Below are 20,076 nucleotides of genomic sequence, written 5' to 3'. Positions count from 1 at the left end.
TACAAACCAGGGAATATAAAAACCTGTGGTTTTTTTCGACTGGGAGGAGAAACAGTTTGAGGTGTCTGTAAGAAGTCTGATTAATCTCCAAGCTAGAATACTGAAAAAAAAGGGTTTGTAAAATAAATAAATTTGAAACAAGGATATTTAATAAATCTATAAATATGAATATATTACATAAGGCACAAAAAGTGACTTGAACCGCTTCAGTCACTCAGCAGAGCACACAGCTTTGTAACTGAATTTGAAAGAATAAGCAGGAGGGGGAAGATGAATGGAAATAATCCAGCGAGAGTTTAACCTGCACTTGAGCAATTAGCAGCTAATCCCTTGGCTGTGGTAAGAAAGCCAGTTCTAAATACCAGAAAAGCATCGAGTGTTGCATAGCGGCAGGTACGCCGGAGGCCCCGCACGCGGCGGTGGTGGCCCGGACGGGCAGATGCGTCGGGCCGGGGTGGGGCGGGAGCGCAACGATCCCGAGTGTAAATTTGGCCTTTTTTGTATTTTTCCCTGGTTTTCGCCCCGGCAGCAGCCCCCGTGCGCTCCCCGAGGGCCGCCGCTTCCCGCGCAGGGCGGGTCGAGGGGCGGGGTCTGGGTAGAGGAGGCGTGGTTATAGGCAAGCGGGGCGGGGTCTCGGCGTAGTGGAGGCGTGGCCTCTCTGCCGCTTTCCCGCTGGCGCGGCGAGCGCACGTGGCGGCGCGGGGCGGGGCGAGGCGGCGGCGGGCCCGCGCACTGCGCCGCCGGGAGCGCGCGCGGCGGCGGGGCGGGGCCGAGGCGCGCGCGCGGCGCTGAGCGGCGGCGGCGGAGCGGGCAGCCAGCGCGGGGCCGCGCCGGGGGCCGGGGCCGGGGCCGGGGGCCGGGGCCGGGGCCGGGGCGGGCGGCGGGGCCCGCCGGTCGGCCGGCGCCATGGGCACGGTGCTGTCGCTGTCGCCGAGCTACCGGAAGGCCCCGCTGTTCGAGGAGGGGGCGGCCACGGTGGGGCACTACACGGCGGTGCAGAACAGCAAGAACGCCAAGGAGAAGGGCCTGAAGCGGCACTCCCTGATCTCGGTTCTTCCCTGGAAGCGCATCGCCGCCGTCTCGGCCAAGAAGAAGAGCTCCAAGAAGGTGCAGCCCAACGGCGGCTACCAGAGCAACGTGACCCACCTCAACAACGAGAACCTGAAGAAGTCGCTCTCCTGCGCCAACCTTGCCACCTTCGCCCCCCCGCCGCCCCCCGCCGCCGCCGCCGCCGCCCTCGCCTCGGCACAGAAGGTGCCGCCGGCCGCGCCCGCCGCCGCCGCCGCTACCCCGCGCCGGGTCGTGGTGCAGGCGTCCACCAGCGAGCTGCTGCGCTGCCTGGGCGAGTTCCTCTGCCGCCGCTGCTACCGGCTGAAGCACCTCTCGCCCACCGACCCCGTGCTCTGGCTGCGCTCCGTGGACCGCTCGCTGCTGCTGCAGGGCTGGCAGGACCAGGGCTTCATCACGCCGGCCAACGTGGTCTTCCTCTACATGCTCTGCCGGGACGTCATCTCAGCTGAGGTGGCCAGCGATCACGAACTGCAGGCAGTGCTGCTTACCTGCCTGTACCTCTCCTACTCGTACATGGGCAACGAGATTTCCTATCCGCTCAAGCCCTTCCTGGTGGAGAGCTGTAAGGAGGCCTTCTGGGACCGCTGCCTCTCCATCATCGACCTCATGAGCCCCAAGATGCTGCAGGTCAACGCCGACCCGCACTACTTCACCCAGGTCTTCGCCGACCTCAAGAAGGAGAGCGGCGCCGAGGAGAAGGGCCGGCTGCTCATCGGCCTCGACCGGTGAGCGCCCGCCGCCGCCGGCCCCGCTCCGCTGCCCCGACCCGCGGCGCTGCCCGGCGGGGAGAGGCGGGGGCTGCTGCCGCTCCCCCGGGCCCGGGCCTAGGAGCAGGGGCACACGGGACGTCCGAAGCGCAGCCCCCCGGTTGCCCCCCCCCCCCCCTTCCCCCCCCCCGCCCCAGGCCGCTGCTTCCAAGCCATCGCCCCATTCCCGTCCCGCGGGCCCGGGGGTGCAGCGGCTCCGCCACCAGATTGATTTCAGCGAACTGGTGGAGGAGGGGTCCCCTTCGTCCCGTGTGTGGCCCCCCCAGCCGACCCCTCCCCAGGGCAGCGGAGCGGGGCTTCGCGGGCGGGCGGCGGGGGCGGCCCCGGCTCCTGCGGCCGCAGCGCCCGGGTGCGGGGCCGGGCACCGCATAGCCGAGACAAAGACCAGGTAGGGGGGAAGAAGAAAAAAAAAACCAACAAAAAACAAAGGAGGAAAAGGAGGAGGGGAAAAAAAGGAAGAAAAAAAAATTTTTTGCTCTAAAGGCTTCACCGGAGGCGGCTGAACGGGGCCGATCGTGACTTTCTGGCGCCGGAGCAGCCGGCAACGGGACAGAGGCGGGCACGGCCCGGGGAGCCCCGGCCCTCGCCGCCCCCCCGCCCCCCTCCCCCCCGCCTCCTCCCGCCCCTTTATTTATTTTCTTTGAAGAGACTCGAATTTCCCGAGCGGGTCTGGGTTAAGGGAAATAACCGCTACTGTATAATGACATCAATGTGAAATGTCTTGTTCCCATCGTGCACTGATCATGAGTATTGTGTAAAGGATCTACTTGAGTGTGCAAGCAAGGAAAGAATCTACATGCTGCTATATGAATACTTTTAGAACAAAAAAAAACCAAGAAAAAAAACCACAAAAAACTACTAACCGGGGGGGGGGGGGGAGAAAGAAAAAACCCTTCTTTATTCTTTCATTGTTGCTTTTACAGTGGTATTGCGCATGCAAACAGGAGCATTTTGTGTCTTAAAAAAAAAAAAAAAGAAAAAAAACATTAAAAATAATAATCAAAAGAAAAACCTTAACAAGAGATGGCTGTACAAATTACACCCATGCACAAAGACCTGACACCACCCCGATACTGCAGTCTTGAGCTGGTATTCCCTTATCAGGCCTGGGGACTGATAAGTTTTTTGGGGGTTTTATTTTTTTTTCTCCGTGTGCACAGTTCTAGTTTAGTTCTGGTCCATCGAGCGTTAAACTTGCAGACGAGAGGGAGAAATAATGTGCCATTTATTTTTATTTTTTATTTTTCACTTGAAGCTCTTCATCGCTGTACATTGGACCCTGCTAATGATACATGTGTACGTACGTTTTTTTAGTGCAATCTCTTCTGTAGATCTTTGTTGACCAAATTGGTGGATATTGTTACTTATTAATTTATATTTGTCTCATTTTGTATGTATGTGTATAGTGTGTTTGTAAGTATGTGTGGTTTATAACCTGACCGACTGTGTCATGGGGCTCAGTGTGCCTGTAATTTAATCCCCTCCCCTTATTTTTATTTATTTTTGTACTGTGCTGATTAAATAAAAATGCACTGACCATCCATTACACAGCAGCGGTTCGTGGCAGACTCTTTTCTGCAAGCCCACACCTCCAGTGGCCCATTCGCAGCGTTGGGAAATTGGATTTGCTTTGATGAAAGAGGGTTTTAACACAGCTGCAGGTTTAATCGTGTTACCAGTGCTGGGGGGGTGGGGGGGGGTGGGGTGTGGGGGGTGTCACCCCTTCGCTGGGGGCTGGCAGAGGCGCTGGGCGAGCCGTGGGGTGAGAAGGAGCATCCAGCATGCAAGAGGTGAAAAAGCAGGTTATTGGGACACCAAAACTCCACTTTCTGTCTGTGCATCATCTTCTCTGAGCCACCGCGCTGGTCAGAAACTAGCACCGCCATAGTGGGATGCAACTAATTGATTGGGGTTTTTTATTTAGTACAGTGAATTATGTAAACAAAACCCCAGGTCCATTATAGTAGGTTTGGGGTTTTTTCCTACTCTTTTACACATTAAAATATCAGCGATTTAAACAAAAAAAAAAAAAAAAAAAAAAAAAAAAAAAAAAGGTTCATTGTATTATCGCCCCAGGCTGAAAATCAAAATTCAATTTAGAAATAGTTAATTTAGGGGGAAACCCAGGAATATATGTATTTTATATATATTTATATATAGATAGATATAGATATATAGATATATATAAAACCAGACAGGAACCAATAATATACTTTATAAAGACACATATCTTCGCATACAATATCGCCATCTCATAGTATTAGAATTTTCCTAAATCTGTGATTTATTGCTGTCCATCATGATTAGATACAACCATTTTATTGGAGGGATAGTGTATAAAAGTGCTGATTAAAACTCCCGCCGCTACCTTGCCTATGGGTTAGTGTTACTGGGGGGAACATTTGGACTAGTAGATACAAAAAGCGAGAAGTGCAAATAGAAAGGCACAGCAATGACAAGGATCTTCCTTCTGGTGCTTCCCTGGGAGGACACAAACAGGAGCTGGGGTGTCCCACGGCGGTGCCGTTGGCATTGCTCCTCCTGAGGAGCTGATGCTGGGATTGCATGAGGAGGCGGGGGGCCCACGGTGGTCCTGAGCCGCTCACGTGTGTGTGCTTGGCGAGGTTAGAAACTGCTGCGTGGGTGGGATGTCACCTCCAGGCTCCTGATGGCCCCAGTGGTGGTGGTGGGTGACTTGTGTTTGCCAGCATCTGGAAGAGCTTCTTCCTGAGGACTTGGGCCAGGGCTGATGCACAGAGCCCTCCGGCACAGCAGTCCACTGGGCATCCCGGAGCTGCTGACCAGGAGCAAATGCTGGTGGCTGGGATGTCGGGCCAGATGCCGTGCTGGGATGCTGGTCCGAGGCCAAGGACCATGGGAATGGGAGGGCTCTGGCGTGGGCCCTCCCTGGCAAAAAGTGCAGGAGACATTAAGCTCGTCCCATTTCCACACAGAGCTAGGCCTTATCTGCACCCGAGGCACCCTCAACCTCAGGGCTCGGTGGCAGTGGTTGGGTACAAACGCTGCAGCGACTTGTCCCTGTGCCCTGCATCCACGGCATGGCCTTGGGAAGCTTTTTGTTAACGGGGCATTACATGAAGAGCCTCTTCCAGGCTTTCAGATTCCTAAAATGTTCCATTAAACAAGTGCTCCCCATTTTCTGGCTGGGCTGGGACCCCCACGTCCAACGTGATGGAAATCCTGACCTGACCAGCAGTGCCAGGACTCAGTACGTACGATTCCAACAGCCCCGCAGCATCACATGGCCTCCTCTGCTCAAAACCCACAGCAACAGCCCCGATACACAGTGGAAATAAAAAGCCTGTTAGTATGTATGGCTGTCCTGTAAACACCAAGCTCAAGGTCACCTGAGCCACGCAGCGAGAGGGACGTGGTGACACAAGACAAGCCGAGGTGATGCGCAATGCCCCGACATCCTCCAACCGTGGCTGGGAAGACTCAGGAAAACTCGTCGGAGGGAACAGCCTGGATGTTTGGAGTCAGGTTTGTGCTGCTGCCCCTCGCCTGCCGTGGACGGACGTGCCAGAGTTAGCGTTACATAGTGCAAAGCAAGGCAGCGGTGGCCTCAGCCCCCAGGCTCCACGTGGTTCTCAACTAACGCACCTGCAGCGGGTCCTGAGCCCTCCCTGAACCTCAGTGCTGGGAGTAACACAAAGCCACGTGGATCATCTAAAAATCCTGCAAGGCCACTTGGTCCAAATGGGAACCCACTGGATTTTCTGACACTGGAGAGGGTAATTAAGGCAAAAGCAATGCAGGATCAAAAAAACATAAAACCTCTGCACTGTGAATCCTGCTCTCCTTTCTGCTGGTGGACCTGTCTCCGACCAAGGTGCCTTGATGTGTGAGTGAACTCCGGGCAGGAAAGCAGCAAGCCTCGAGGTGCATCTCCATGTACCGTTGCAACTCCATGCGTGCTGGCAAGGCTGGAAGAGTGCGGAGTGTCTCCCCGGCATGGGAAGCCAGCCCTCCTTTCCACATCTGGCTCCGGTTCCATCAGGATTTGGTCTTACAGAACCAGACTCCCTGAGCCAGGTATCTTTGGTTCCTCCAGTGGAGGCTGCATAATATTGCAATAAGAAAAAAAAAAAAAAAAAACCACAAAAAAAAAAAAACAAACAACAGAAGGGAATACTGGAGAGGGTTTAAGAAATCAATGTGGGAAAGGGTGTAAGTACCTATAAATGCTTTTTTCAGACTAATTCAGAAGCACTTTCCTGATATTCTGGCCTGTTCTGTAAGCTGGATAACAGGTCACTGGCTATTTTAAGCCTTCGTTGCATGTGGTAGTAAAACCCTCTCCTGAATTTGGCTTTGCTAAACCTCTAGCTTTAGAGATCTTTTTAGGCGCATGACCAAGTCACAGCTGAGCATCTCTAAATCAATCGCCTTGAAAAGTCCAAGGCAAAGGGAGGGCGATCAAAGCCCCAGTCTGTCTTTCCTCCGCTCGCTCACTCTCCAGGCTCGGCTCACTGCGCCAAGTGGAGGGGGATGCTAATTCCCCGGCACGCAGAGGATGAAACCGGAACGATGCTTGGTGAAATCCGGTTGGGATTGGTTAATCTTGGTTTCCACAGAGACGGTGCATTTCCGCCCATGCAGGCTGCACTGGACCGGGTTGGTGACGCTGACTTGCAGAGTGCGTTTCTCACTGTGTCAAGGCAAAAGGGAAAAGCGTCAGGCAGGAGGGCTGGGACAAGGCGAGGGAGACGGCTCTGGGCTGGGACACGTCCCACAGCGGGCCCAGCACACCGCGCTGAGCCAAGCAGCTCTAAGCCCAGCTCTTGGGCTCAGCCGAGCCCTGCTCTCGCACGTGGAAGGCCCCCACGCGCGGAGGCGTGCGCCCGGGGATGCCGGTACGCAGCAGGGTGCCCATGGAGGGTGTCTCTGTATCTCTGTGTGGGCAAAGCAGGGGCCAGGTTGCAAAAGGTCTGGGCTCTGCTGCCAGCTCCGCCATCCACTCACCAAACGACGTCGCCAGCAATCATTCCTGTCTCTATAATTACAAGAATGATGATGACATCCCTTTTTCTCAGCTCAGAGATTAAGAGTACTGCATGAAATAGCTAAAAGCATCACAGGTAGGGTTGATTTTTTTTTTTATTTTTTTTTTAATTCCCTTTCCAGGCAGACAGATTGACTGGCCATGCAGCCTCCCCCAGCTTGGAGGAGTTTGCTGTGTCACTGCAAACCATTCCCCAACTTTTTAACCCTTTAACCCAGCTTTGGGGCTAAAAATAATTCTCAGGAGTGAAATCAGGAGTTTCTGCCACCCAAACTGGTTTCTCCTTGGCTGTCTGGGTCGCTGCCAGCGGGGGACATCAGAACAGCACAGCCAGATGGCTGGTCACCTCTGCTCGGGCTAAGACAGCGTCAGGCATAGCTGGCAAGGACATCCCCCTTTGCTGAAGGCTATTAAAAAGCCACTATTTTAGATCACAAATTATTTTCCTTGTACTGTAAGCGGAGAAATGCCCGGCTGCTCCCTGGGCTGAGGCCAAGGTGCAGCCGAGCCGACGCACGAGCTCCAGCCACCAGCTCTGCCCAGCAAGCAGCGGGCGTTTTGAGGCCAGAGAAGTGCCTGCACAGGTGCGGCCTTGAGCCAGCACCAGCCCAGGGAAGCAGGAAGAGACAACCAGGGACTTGGCTTCTGGGCAATCACTCCTACGACCTCACCCGCACTTCAAATTCCTGAATTTCCAGCATTTCTTAGTATACTATGGAGTGGTTTAAAGACAGTGGCATGGACTCCACTGCCTCTCGCGATGCTCTAAATACAGTGAGGAGGATGCGCTGGGGTTCTGTTCAGCTGCCTTTAGCTTCCAGACCAGAGGTCTCGCCTTGCCTGAGCTGGTACGGCCTTTTCACTGATGCGGTGCAAGTCCCTGATGCTGCACAGGCTTTTACTTCATTAACACAGACTGTTCAAGACATGTCACATCCCATAAGCCGCATTTTTATGCGGCTTCACAATAATTAAGATGTTCACTGCTTCCATAACAGTGAGCGGCTGTTCGGTTGGAGGAGAATTGGCAGGGCAGCAGCACACACAGCCCTCACGTTGTCCCAGGTATTTAATACTTATTTACTCTTGCCTCAGTAAGTTGAGGCTAAAATCCCTGCTTAGTTTGCTATTTTTACTGTGTCTTAGCAGAATGAGCCACATACACAGAGGAGCCTCTTAGAGATTCTTGCCATCATGTGCTTGGACAGCAGGTTTAGCATTGAGTGTCTGTAACAAGGATAAGCGCTAACGACTTTCCTTCTCCCCCACAGCCCTCATCAAACCACAGGTAAGAGGATGGACGATCTGTGGCTGTTAATAGTCACGCCCAGCTGACCCTCTTGCTCAGCAACGAGCAGCCCAAACTGGGGAGAGGAATGCCGTTAACCTGAATTTTGACCACAAGCAGGACCCAGGCCTGGAAATCAGAAGGTCCTTGATGTATTCTGAGCCCTGTGGCTGTGGGACCTTCCGCCAGAAGCTGAATGTCTCCAGGTCCCAGTCCTTGCTGGAAGGAGGAGAATCAATTAGATACACATCTACATGAAGCTAACATTGTGCAGGGATAGTGCGCGCTGGGGAAGATGCTCTTATCTTTGCCCCGTGTAACATTTCCATATGGTAAGGGCTTCACATCCCACCCTCTCCATGTTCTCCAGATCCCACCATGGCAATACTCATCCACTCTTGACCTCGTGCTGCTTTTCTGCATACGGGAAGTTTCAGCATCAAAACCTTTTGCTGGGGGTGTAGGACAGCTCTTGAACAGCACCCAAAGAGCAATCCGACCAGGGATTTGCAAGCCCATGTAGGGATTACAAACCCCGTCTTTGGTCTTCCCTGCTAGGCAACACAACGCGGAACCCTGCCACAAGCAGCTGGATGTGCTGGGACCTTGAGTTGCTTGGATGCTGCTCCCGTGCTTAGTCAATCGCCAGCACAGAAGAGGTTGGAGGAAACGTCAGCTTGGTTTCCAGTCCATCAGGCACATCAGCATCACGCTTGGTGCTGTGGCAAAAAGGGGAGATGACAGCTGATGGCTGCTCTGGAGTAAGACGATTTGTTGACCGAAAGGGAGAAGACAGCTGCCAGCATCAGCTAACAAACCAGACTAAAGGACCTTCCAAACCCCACTGCTACAAGGAGATGCTACCAAGTAGTATAGCCGGGGAGACGTTTCCCTAAGTTCCTGCAGAATTTAGATTCCAAAGGAAAAGTCTCCCAGTGTAACCCTGGAAGTCCACCCAAGTCTTTCCTGCACAGGGGCAACACCCAGTGAAAATACCCTTTGGGGGTCACTGGTGACCTGCCAGCCCCACGCCAGATTGATGGCAGCGAAAGCAGAGACAAGTCCCACTGCCACTCAAACTGGGCCTGAAAACAGTTTTCACTGTATAATCCTGTCACACCACAGTACTTCGCTCTTCCATCTCTCCGTCTCAAAAAGATGATTCAGCCAGGAAAAGGTTGGTAAGGTGAAATTAAGGTGGAATAAACTTTGCACTATTAAATTTCAAGCTAGGAAACACACGTTTATTCACCATCCATGCTTTGATTCCTTAAGCATTTCAATGGTTGTTAGTATTTAAGGAACATTTATGAATTTAGTAATTGCTGATGAATAATCTTCTGGCCTTCTGGCAACTGAAAGGGCCAACTGGGTTTTGTGTTAGAGGTGGAAGATTCTTGTCATTTAAAGGCTGAGGGGCAGAACTGAATGTATTTATGACTCTTCTGCAGTTGAAGACACAGTCACTGTGCAGAGAGCAGAAAACAGTGCTGGAATTAACAGCTAAACCCAAGTTCCCCAACTTTCAAGATCTGTCTTTAACCACAGGTGAGCAATCCAAAGGCCAGGCTCTTCTTTCATCCTGTAGATGATTCTACAACTACATCTACATCTACATCCCACCTGATTTAAGGACCCTGTGTTGGTTCATACCTGGTTTCTTACCAAAAGCAATGCTCAAGCTTGTCCCTCTGTTCAACAGGCAACAACTGCCTGCAGATTACGTCCTCGGAAGACAGTAGGAAAGTTTCGGCTGCCTGGAGATGACCCCTGCCCTCATCCTTTTGCTTTCACCCTTCTCACACTTGCTGCATCCCAGCACCCCGTGGAGGGGCCATGCCTGCCAATGCGAGCGCCCTGCCCGGCAGATCCCACACCGGGGTGGCCGGAGCGCCCAGAGCTGCCACTAGACTGACCCTTACTACAGGCTGTGTAGGAGAACTTGTTCCAGACATCAGCCTCAATTTTAGTAAGTCCTTAACAGGCTTCCAAGACACTTCTGCCATCTCTCATGTACAGACACATGTTCAGGAGACTGTCTACAAGACATCAGAGCTCACGCAGGTACCAAGACTGCCCTGCCGAGACCAGCCCCATCTGATGGCAGCCTTGGCTCTTCACCAAGCCCCGACGTAACCTGCACACCGACAGAAGTCAGGGCAATCAGGACAAAATGACAGATGCTGCTGCTGGGCATCTTCTGGGAAATAAAATTACTTATTTTTAACAATGATTCCATTAGAAGAGACAGTGAGAAGCAAGCGCTGGCTGAGACTCTGCCAAGGAAGAAACGCCGGCCCTCAGCATCCAGGTGTGAAACTGCAAAATGCAAAGGGAAAAAAGGGCTTTCATGGGAAAGTCAGGATCTACCTCCCGCACTGCTCCAGTCCTGCCAGGGAACCACACGATGTTTTCTGCATATAATAAATCCCAAGGGACTAGTGTTTTCTGAAAACACAGGTCTTTTGATACAGCTGCAAACAATATTTTTTGGGGAAACAGACTCTCTGCATATCCCAGCGGTGCAAGGCACAGCTGCTGCTCTCAGGGGTGGTGTGGGCTGGGGCTTCTCTTTGCTCTTGGGTTTCATGGCTCAGTGAATGCTGCAGGGCTGGGTGACTTCTCTTCCTTCATCTGCTCCAACCCATCACAGCACGCACACTGCCTTTATCAGCTCCCTTTGCTCATCTGTCCACTCACACTCATGAGAGGAGCTACCGGCAAACAGTTGAGGCCGTGGCTCTGGGCTTGAGCACACGTGTATGCGACGCACGCATGGTGTCTGTCCGTGCTGGAGAGCCACATCCCACAGTGAGAGCATCCTTAGAAACCCAGCGCAAGCCCATCGGACACCCGGGTAAATGCTGGCAAAACGGAAACTGGCAGTGAAGAGATGACTCCAAGTGGAAGCAGCCTACTGGCCCATGAAATATTAGAGTTTTGACTGAGCATTTAATCCAGGACCTCAGGGAAAACACAAGCCAAGTAGCGCATAAATGGCCACAGACATCTGTCAGCACTGTTGATAATACAAAAGCATCTATGTCGCCAATAAGTGGTGGGAAACACAACAGTGAAGGGAAAGAGTGGAGAAAGATCAGAGGGAGTTTTGGCAAAGACAGCGGTGTAAGACTAGAAAGTTAAAGAAATGTATTGCTAAATAAATGTTGAGCACATGAGATGCTTCAGAGCAAACACAGATGACCTGGAGTGCCTCACATGGAGCTGTGACAGGCATGGAAGTACGGGACAGCACTTGTCGCTGAGACCCCCGTGTCTTTAGATGCCAGCCCCCTCAGGAATGTGCCCACGCCATGCCTGGGGACAGTGGCACCCCACCAGAGTCGCGGTGCTGCGGAGGTGCAGCACCCTCACTCACAGGGCTGGGGAGGAATGGGAGTTCAGGCAGATTTCCCAGGGTCTTTAAGCGAGGTGCTGCCTGCCTATGGACACAGCCAACAGTCAGAGAGCAGGAAATAGGTTCTTTTCAGGAAGCAAAATTTGGGGAGAAGATGGTAAAGCTGAGTACAGTAAGGGATTTTTTACGACAACAAACCAGAGGGATTAAAATAAGGGTAAGTTTGCAATGCTGTGTGAAACTCAGCAGCAATGGGATGTATTCTGGAGGGGATTTTTTTAAACAAATCTTTCTAGAGTTTTGGTCAAGCCCTCTTTCTGGAAAGGCAGGAATCACTCTGGACTACAAGTTAAGACTTCAAGAAAGCAGGGAGCTGCAAACAAGATGTTAGGAAGCATGAGGAGCAGGATGGAGGATACTAAAAAAATTGTAACACCTTATATAAGTCAGTGCTGCAGTCTCATCTGGATACCAGCTGCAGCCTTTGAGGGGGTTCAGTGATGGAAAAAAAAAAGGCTCACAGATGAAGGGAGGCTATAAAAAAGAAACCAAAAACCATCGACTATATTCTGCATGAAGAAAATACGTAAGGAGCGGAGAGCAAAACTAGAGAGGTCTAAAAAAAGGCAGCTTTCAAAGGCTTTGCTTCCTAACAACAGCCGAAGAGACAAACAGTAATATTGAGAATTTCAAGGTGGTTGAAATAGCCAGATTGCACCTTGCCTGGAAAGCTGCTGTGGCTCACTCCAGGCTGCGGTGCTTACTGCTGCTGGGTGGTAGAGAGGTGAGAAAAAACACGCAGGGTCTAAACCCACATTGGCTATAACATAGGTAATAAACATTTACATATCTGAATTACAACAAGTGTCATTTTTGGAAAAGATAAGTGTCCTCTGCACGAGGGTTTAAAGAACACTGGTTGTGTGGGCTGCATATTTGGCTGGGGAGGGCTGGGGGTAGATCTATCTCCTCTGACCACTCATGGCTTTCTGCAGCTTGCAGAACAATGATATTGGGGATGTTTGAGCTCAGAGGAACAGCCATAGTTCTCACTGTGAAAATTAACCCCACAACAGCTTAAACAGAGACAAAAATAGGGATATTTAGTGTCTCGACATGTACGAGCATGAAACCTGCACTGAAAATCTTGTGTGCGTTTTGTATCGCAGCTGCTGTAGCCTCTCAGCTTCGGACGCGCAGCAAAGCCCTGCGTGGGGAGAGCTGCTCTGCGCAGGGACTGCTGGTGACCAGCAGGAGCATCCCCCGCTTTGGGAAGCTGGGGCAAGCGCTGTCCCTGGGGGGTGTGTGGCATGAAGAGTATCACACCTAAATAATCCCGGGTGGTTGTTTCATTCCAGGGAGAGAGATATCCTGCTGCCAGTACTCAAAGCCCGCGGGCTGCCAGCGCTCCGGCACACTACATCTTCTCTGCTCTCCCACTGCCTCTCGGGGGGGAAGTAATATTTGAAACATTGGCAGCTTCAAAGCACCAGGTCCCACTTCCAGAAGAGATTTACACACTTGGAGCATAAATTTCCCTAAGTAAGACTCAGATGATTTTGACAGCATCACCCCTGTGACTCCTCAGCACACTCCATCCTTCTTTGCTCTGCCATCAGAGGGAGAAAACACCTTTTCCCATCCAGCTCCTATTAAAACACTCTGGCTCACACAGCTACAGAAGGTTAAAAGCAATGATTTACTATCCTGTGTACCCAAGAAAATAATTCAATGTCCTCTTTGCCTCCTCGCACTGGCTGCCAGGCTGTACGAGCATCACCAAAGGAAATCCCCCTCCACCCGGCAGTCCATTTTTAGCACTCTCCACCCCATGGGTTGGCTACCAACACCAAGAAGCCCAGGGCGAGGAGATTAACTGGGACCCTTTTTCAGGCGTAGATCAATCCTCTCTGCTCGTAACTCAAGAGCAACTGGATCAGCAGGGGATGCACGCTCACGGCAGGTAGCGTTCCACTCATTCAGCATGTGCAGCATTACTTACACGTGCACCAAAGGGACACAACAACGTCCTAAACCACAAAATCTGCTTTGTGAAACCCTCTCTGAGGTCCCACACCACAAAAGCACCAAACAGGATGTATTTTTTTGCTTTTTAGAGACATATGGTTGTTGGCGTTGTAGAGCTCTTCCGTATCAGGTGGTCTTGGGGGAGATTGGATGCTAAGATGGATCAAAGCTATGGAAAAGAGAGACTACAAAGAAGTCAGACACGAATAAAGGAGATCTCAAGTAAGGATCAAAGGCAAATTTCCATAGTGGAAGGTCAGAACAAGTCCTCCAGGCATTTTAATGCCAAGAAAGGTCAGCTGAGCTAAACATGGCAGGTCCTCTCTCACTGTATGATTTTTCAAAATTATCTGCAGTCAAGTGACATGATACTGTGAAATATTTTTTGTCCTTCAAAACCAGCAAATGTTTACGGCTTATTTCTGATACAGTTTTGTACCTTGTGGTCTACATTCAGCCAAAGCACCTTCGAAGCCAGAAGAAGGGGCTTTTCAAAAGCCATTTTTCAATCTGCAAGAGAAGGACCAGGCTACAAAACTGCAGTGCCACATCGTTCCACTGCAAACTCAACCACTACATTTAAAAGTGGTTTTCAATTGTTTCTGGCTCAAACTTGCCCATGTGTCATTTTTCTCTGCAACTCACACTGTGCAAACCACAGAGCTGCTTGCCTTTGGTTTTGGGAACGGTACAGCACAACATATTACAACATCACGCTAGCAAGTTGCGTCAATAACTCTATTTTTGCCCTTTTAATGAGAAACAAAATTTGTTAATATCTGTATATTCCTCATGAAAAGCGTTATATATGTCCAATAGCACACAGCAAGGCAAAAGCAAGTCAGCTATTAATACTCTGGTCTGCTGGCGTCTGCCTGGTACACCTAGGCGGTTCCTTTTATTCATGTCTGAACCACAGAAGCCACTTTCCTAAGAAGACGGCAGCTGCCACAACACTGATGTGCTTTTTTCATGATGTGTCTGTGGTAGAACCAGGTACATCCCTTCTATCTGAGGTGTAAACCTAGCCCATTAAATGTTTAGCTCTCTCATTCTTAAAATGCATTTATTCCTACTTCAACCCAAGGTCAGGCAATCCCAGAGCAGCGCCAGCAAGCTGTGCTTTGTTCTTCATTTATTTAGTAACTGGGGCATTTGTGCATCCATCCTTGCTAGCCAGGGCGTGCTTTCCAGAAAGTCAGCGAGCTGTAAAATATTTGTCTCTTCCAGCAAAACCATTTGGTTCACGTGCTTCTGGGCAAAGGAGGATCCGCAGGGTGATGGACAAGGGGCTGCTCCTCCCCTTTCCAGGGCTGTTCTCCGTCAGGAACTTGGGATAACAGCCAGATTTCAATAAAATACCTAAGCAGCTAAAAAGCAGGTTAATAGGGGTCAGGTCCCAGCCACGCAGCCTTGCAACCGATGCGGACTGCACGCCAAAGCTCTTATTTTATGGTGGGAAAGCCCCAAAAAGTGGTTTTGAGACATCACTTTGCAAGCACACTGTGTGTGTACCCTAACATCCCCTTTCCTCCATCCCTGGTATATTTGATGGAAATAAAAAGGGAATGTAATGATCCTGTACCCCGTGAAATTCAAAAGGATCAAAAACTCACAGAAGCTTCATCCTCCATCTGAACTGGGGTGAACGCACCCCAGCCCTAACACAACTGCCGTCTCCAAGCTGAATGTGTTGGGACTTCAGGGTGGAAGAGATGTGCTTCAGGCTGTGCCCGAATAGATGGGTTATTGCACTGACACCCTAACACGCCGCAAGCCCAGCTCCAGTGCTTGGGACTGCAGGGAACTGCCTGCTCTAAAATCTACAGACTGCTCCTTTTCCCTCCCCTGGTCCCTGCGTGCAGTTTGATACCACAGGAGTTAAATTCATGCCAGAATTCAATGCATTTTGCACTCCCCGTACAGCTAAAATCATAAGTTTTGCATCAAGTCTTCACCATGCTGCAGATTTACAGGCTGGCGGTACGCAACCATGTTGGGGAGGGAAGGAAAAGGATGGGGAGAGCTGGGCAGGAGGCACGTGGGGTTTGTGGCACCCGCTGACATGGGAGCGGTGGCAGGAGGGAAGGTGCCCACATCATTTCCATCTCCTCTAACACCCGTGAGGTTTCAGCAATAACACGAAGAGAAGCGTCATCTGAGGCTTACCCAGCAGCACCTGCCTCTGCAAGGAGCAGAAACCAGTTCTGGTGCAGAATTATGAAAGAAGTGATCTCATTAGGTAAGGAACCACTTCCCTGGCTGTGTAACATCCTCACTGCCGTGGGCCGCCCTGCCTGCACACATGGTGCTGGTGTGCTCCGTGGCTCAGTTTACATCCTACCTGTTTTGGGATAAACAGAGGAATTTAGTTTGAGGATGATGGTTACAGACGTTACGGTCCGGTGACGTGTGCCACTTGCCTTCATCTACTCAAACTGACCCAGTTCTCAACATCACAGCTTTCCCAGGGTGCAGCACCAATATATAAACTACAGCTTCCTCTGAAGTCTCCAATTAGTCATATTTTCTCAGCTATTCTGAGTCCTGGCAAAGCTTTTGAGAATCAGCTCTCATCCAGCTTTCTGCTTTAGTAGCAGCAAACGTGGCCACAAGACGCTGGAGTGTTACATATTTTATAAAAACCACTATGCCAAAAATAGGATTCAAAGTCCTTGGCTGGAGACAGAGTAAAAGCAGAACATCGCCTCATTCACGAGGTTATGCCAAGAATCTGTATTATAAATGCACCAGCACATAAATAAAATAAGACCACTTAGGAAGATGAGCGCAGACTTGCCTTCTGTTTAGGACATCACAGACCTTGGTTCCCGGGCAGGCTGAGAAGCAGCAAAAGTCTTTCCTATATTTTCTTTTTGGTGCTGGTCCTCTCCATCGCCCAGCCAGCCGGCTGAATTCATCGGACCTGACCTGCATTTGATGGGGTGTACACAGCCCACGGTTGCAATGTCCCTCCTCAAAGGATGCTCTCGGTCTGTTTAGCAGGTGCTGATAAAATTCTGCTGGGTGAATTTTCAAAGTTTGAGGAAGGAAAAAAAAACAAAACCCGACAACTTCAAAGGGCAGCCGGCATTTTTCAGTCATCTGGGATATATTTACTCAACTCCTGCGGGAATGCAAGGTATAGGGAGCTGACGGTAAGGACAATAAGTACAGGATTATTCAACTGTTCACAACTCAAATTTAAAAGAAGCCAACAATTTTCTAGCATCAAATAGTGGTCAGAACAGCTGACGGGTGCATGACGTTGGAAAATGATGCCACAGCAAAGCGCTGCTGTTGCTCAATCATTTCCCTTCGATACAGACATAACCTATAGTCATCCTGATGGATGAGCAGCTCTGCTTTTCCCACTGGCACATGCCGGGCGGTGAATTAAACAGACATTTTTAGAGTCTGGCAGAGGTCTGAAGTCACAAAATGGGGGAAGTTGCCACTGACCTTCATAGAGATCCCCTAAAATTATTATTAAAAAAAAAGTAAATCAAAAGTGTACACACTTTAGAAGTTCTCCTTTTGTTTTTCTCTTATTATTCTTTGGGATTAACCTGTGCGAGTGAAACTGCCAGGAAGGCAGCTCAGACAAGCGGGAGGGCAATTTGCTAAGGTGAAGCCACGAGCTCGGCTTCTGCCAGCACCGACAGCTACGATGCCACTGGAGCCACAGAAATGGAGCGGATCCGGGGGCTGGCAGCCACAAGGACAATGGCACAGGGGCTCTCCCCACGAAGAGGGGCTGGGAAATGGGGATGCTTCGTCACATCCCACCCACGGCTCCGAAAGCTTTGGTTCAATAACGCCTCCGTGGGGTGGCCGTGCTGGGGACCTGGCTGTCATTGTCCCCAGCTGCTCTGGCTGCGCTCCTGCCCTGCAGCCCGTGAAACACTGTGCTGTGCAGGCAAACAGTTCAGCTCCATTATATTGTGCACACATCACCGCTGAGCTCATTAAAGCCGGAGCCGGGAATTTAATGGGAGGACTCTGACATCCCAGGGAACATCCACCGCCAGGTGCACTCGCTCGGCACCACACTGCAGCTTCAGTGCAGCCGTAATTCACCCGGACCCCTTTGAACGGCGTGTGACAGCTCATGTGTGCATGCAGGGAGGGGGTAATGGGGAACGACTGCTTTTAGCACTACAGCTCTCAGTCACTATAGCAACCTGGATATTCATCATCCCATCTGATGCTTCATTTCTGCCAGCCAACCAGGGGCTGATGCAGAGCAACAAGAGATGGGTTCATTTACTGCCTCTGATGATTGCTGCTCGCTGCACCCGGATAACCCCTGTATACGCTAATACTCCATGAATTCCATTTTCTGAGGGTTTTTTTAGAGTTTACTGGGGATTGTCCTGCTCAGCACGGCTGCAATAGCAGAAGCACTGGCACAGAGGACTTTCAGGCAGGGTGTCACCATGACCTAGTTAGTGCAGGACGAGGTGACATCATGTTAAACTGCCAGTGGCTTCTCGCTCCTCTGGACCACTCTGTCCAGTAGCAATGCTGAATTAATCTGACCCCGAAGGCAGCTTTCCAACAAGGAGGCACGTACCTCTGGCCATTGGTATAACCTTGCTCTGTCAGTATGAGAGACGTCGCCCCTCCTCGGCTCCTCTGACCTGGAACAGCTGTGCTTAATCCTGCCTCCCTATTTCCAGATCTGATCTGAAAACCTAGATTTTTCTCCTTTTCTAATAGAAAAGAAAGAAATTAGCTAAAGCTTCAGGGGATAGAAAAATGCCATTTAAAAAAAAAAGGTGTTACTGTGCTGTATTCTCCTGCAGCTTTTCTCCCAGAGAGAAGCCACATTCCCATTCAGTCTCCCTGTGTGAAGCACGATTTTTATCACATAGTGTCTGATAAAAGGTCACACTTTCACAGGCAACCAGCAACGCAGACGAGCATTTTCCCCAATGATTCAGGCTGGCAGCATCAGGGCTATCCAGCCCAAAACCACCAGCTTGTTCCTGAAAGCTAAACCATGATTTTTTTATCCAAGGGGAGCGCAGAGGGGTGGGGTGTGCTCAGGTTAGCACGGTGTTATGCCAGTGAGGAAGACAGCTCCTCCTCTCCCAGCATCCACACTGTGACATTTTAGCCAGGGAAGCTGAATCATCCTTCAATTAATGACAGGCTTTTAACCTGATGTTGAAGAGCCTCACTGAGGTCTCTCTCCTGTTAAAAACGTTTCTCTCTATGGCCAAAAGAAGAATGGTTCAAACACAGTGATTTTCCCACCCTTTGGGTTTACGCCATCCCCCCTCTGGGAGCCATTTGATGGGGAGGGACCTGGCAGCAGGAATGCTGCAGACAGCACGGTGTTTCCTTCAAACACATCGCCCTGCCAGCTGCCTCCCGAACCAAAGGCAGTTTAAAACATGTACCGGGCACTGCGGAACAAGGCAGGGAAGACTCATTAGATGAAGGGTGACAGAAGGGAAAGGGAAGGGGAAGAAACAAGTCAGGGTGACGCAGGGCACAGACCTCTCGATTGCTCCACCACCATGTTTTAGCTTTTGAACCAACTGCCACTTCCCTCTTATTTCTTGGGTACCTCAAGAGACAGCTGTAAGCACGCAAGGCTTAGAAAGGAGTTTTAAAGGCAAGAGAAGGTCAGAAGAAACCTTAGAAGTAAGATTGTACCAAGGCTACTGAAAAAAACACCGAGAAAGAAGAGGCCGGGGTGTCAGGAACAAGAACCTGGACCACAGAGTGACTCAGTGCATTTGGGTTTGACTGCCAGCATCCTGATGGGCTATCAGTGCAGCCCTGGAGGTGGAGGGAATTTTTGGGATGGTGTTTGAACAGGTTTACAGCTGTTCTCAGGACATCAGGGGCTGATGCACCTCATCGACACCAAACTTTCCCAGCAATGCTGGTTTTGGGGGTGGGGGGTAGTGGTGTTAAGTCTTGAGAAAATTTGGCCTCTGTTTCTGAGCACAGGATGGTCAAAAGAGGCATGGTCATTAAGGAGAATTTGGATTACGGAAAAGAGAAGACAAGAGCAATACCTGCAGCAGGCAATCAAGAGGTGGTCCAATTAAGGAGGAAGCAGTGGATTTCAGAAATGGACGAAGAATGGGGATGGTTGGACTGCGGAGGGCTGTGAGCTGCCTCCATTCCTACAGCACAGGGAAGAGTTGCTTCTACTGCCTCAAAAACTCTGCTGCATAAAATTGTCCATGCAGGAAAGCTCAGCTATCACCAGTACTGACATCATCACCTCTCTATCATCATTACAGCATCCCAATAAAATGTTTTGAGTCTAAACAAATTTCAGGTATGATGAAAGTCATCACTGTTCCCATCAAAAACATCAGAGTGAATCAGGTTTGGAGACATGAAGCTTGGGGAGAAAAAATGACGAGGCAGACTTTGTAAGAAAGATTTTCCTTCCATCACAAAACTTAAAAGTCAGGAAAATCCTCCAGTAGCACACAGTACCATGCAGGTATTTAAAAAGAGGAATTCAATTCTGGACTCCTAATGTCCTCTCCAGGGACCAAAGGCAGTC

The 20,076-nt window shown here is 50.7% G+C and overlaps 2 protein-coding genes across 2 annotated transcripts in view; one reads left to right on the top strand and one right to left on the bottom strand.

Moving 5' to 3' along the window:
- Positions 1 to 783: 783 nt before the first annotated feature.
- Positions 784 to 2,694, top strand: CDK5R1 (cyclin dependent kinase 5 regulatory subunit 1). The gene has a single exon (XM_037411230.1). It carries the CDS (start codon positions 907 to 909, stop codon positions 1,798 to 1,800), a length of 894 nt encoding a protein of 297 aa, XP_037267127.1. The 5' UTR covers positions 784 to 906; the 3' UTR covers positions 1,801 to 2,694.
- Positions 2,695 to 2,975: 281 nt separating this feature from the next.
- MYO1D (myosin ID) overlaps positions 2,976 to 20,076 on the bottom strand; it is a 162,220-nt gene continuing 145,119 nt past the window's right edge. Inside the window, exon 22 of the mRNA XM_037411226.1 lies at positions 2,976 to 6,510. Within this exon, the coding sequence (XP_037267123.1) occupies positions 6,354 to 6,510 (157 nt within the window). The 3' untranslated portion in view covers positions 2,976 to 6,353. The remainder of the gene's footprint in view (positions 6,511 to 20,076) is intronic.

The sequence above is a fragment of the Falco rusticolus genome, chromosome 18, assembly GCF_015220075.1.
Source record: "Falco rusticolus isolate bFalRus1 chromosome 18, bFalRus1.pri, whole genome shotgun sequence".
In the NCBI taxonomy this organism is placed as follows: Eukaryota; Metazoa; Chordata; class Aves; order Falconiformes; family Falconidae; genus Falco; species Falco rusticolus.
Note: the sequence above shows the minus strand (reverse complement) of the source record. Positions and strands in the feature narration are given on the sequence as shown.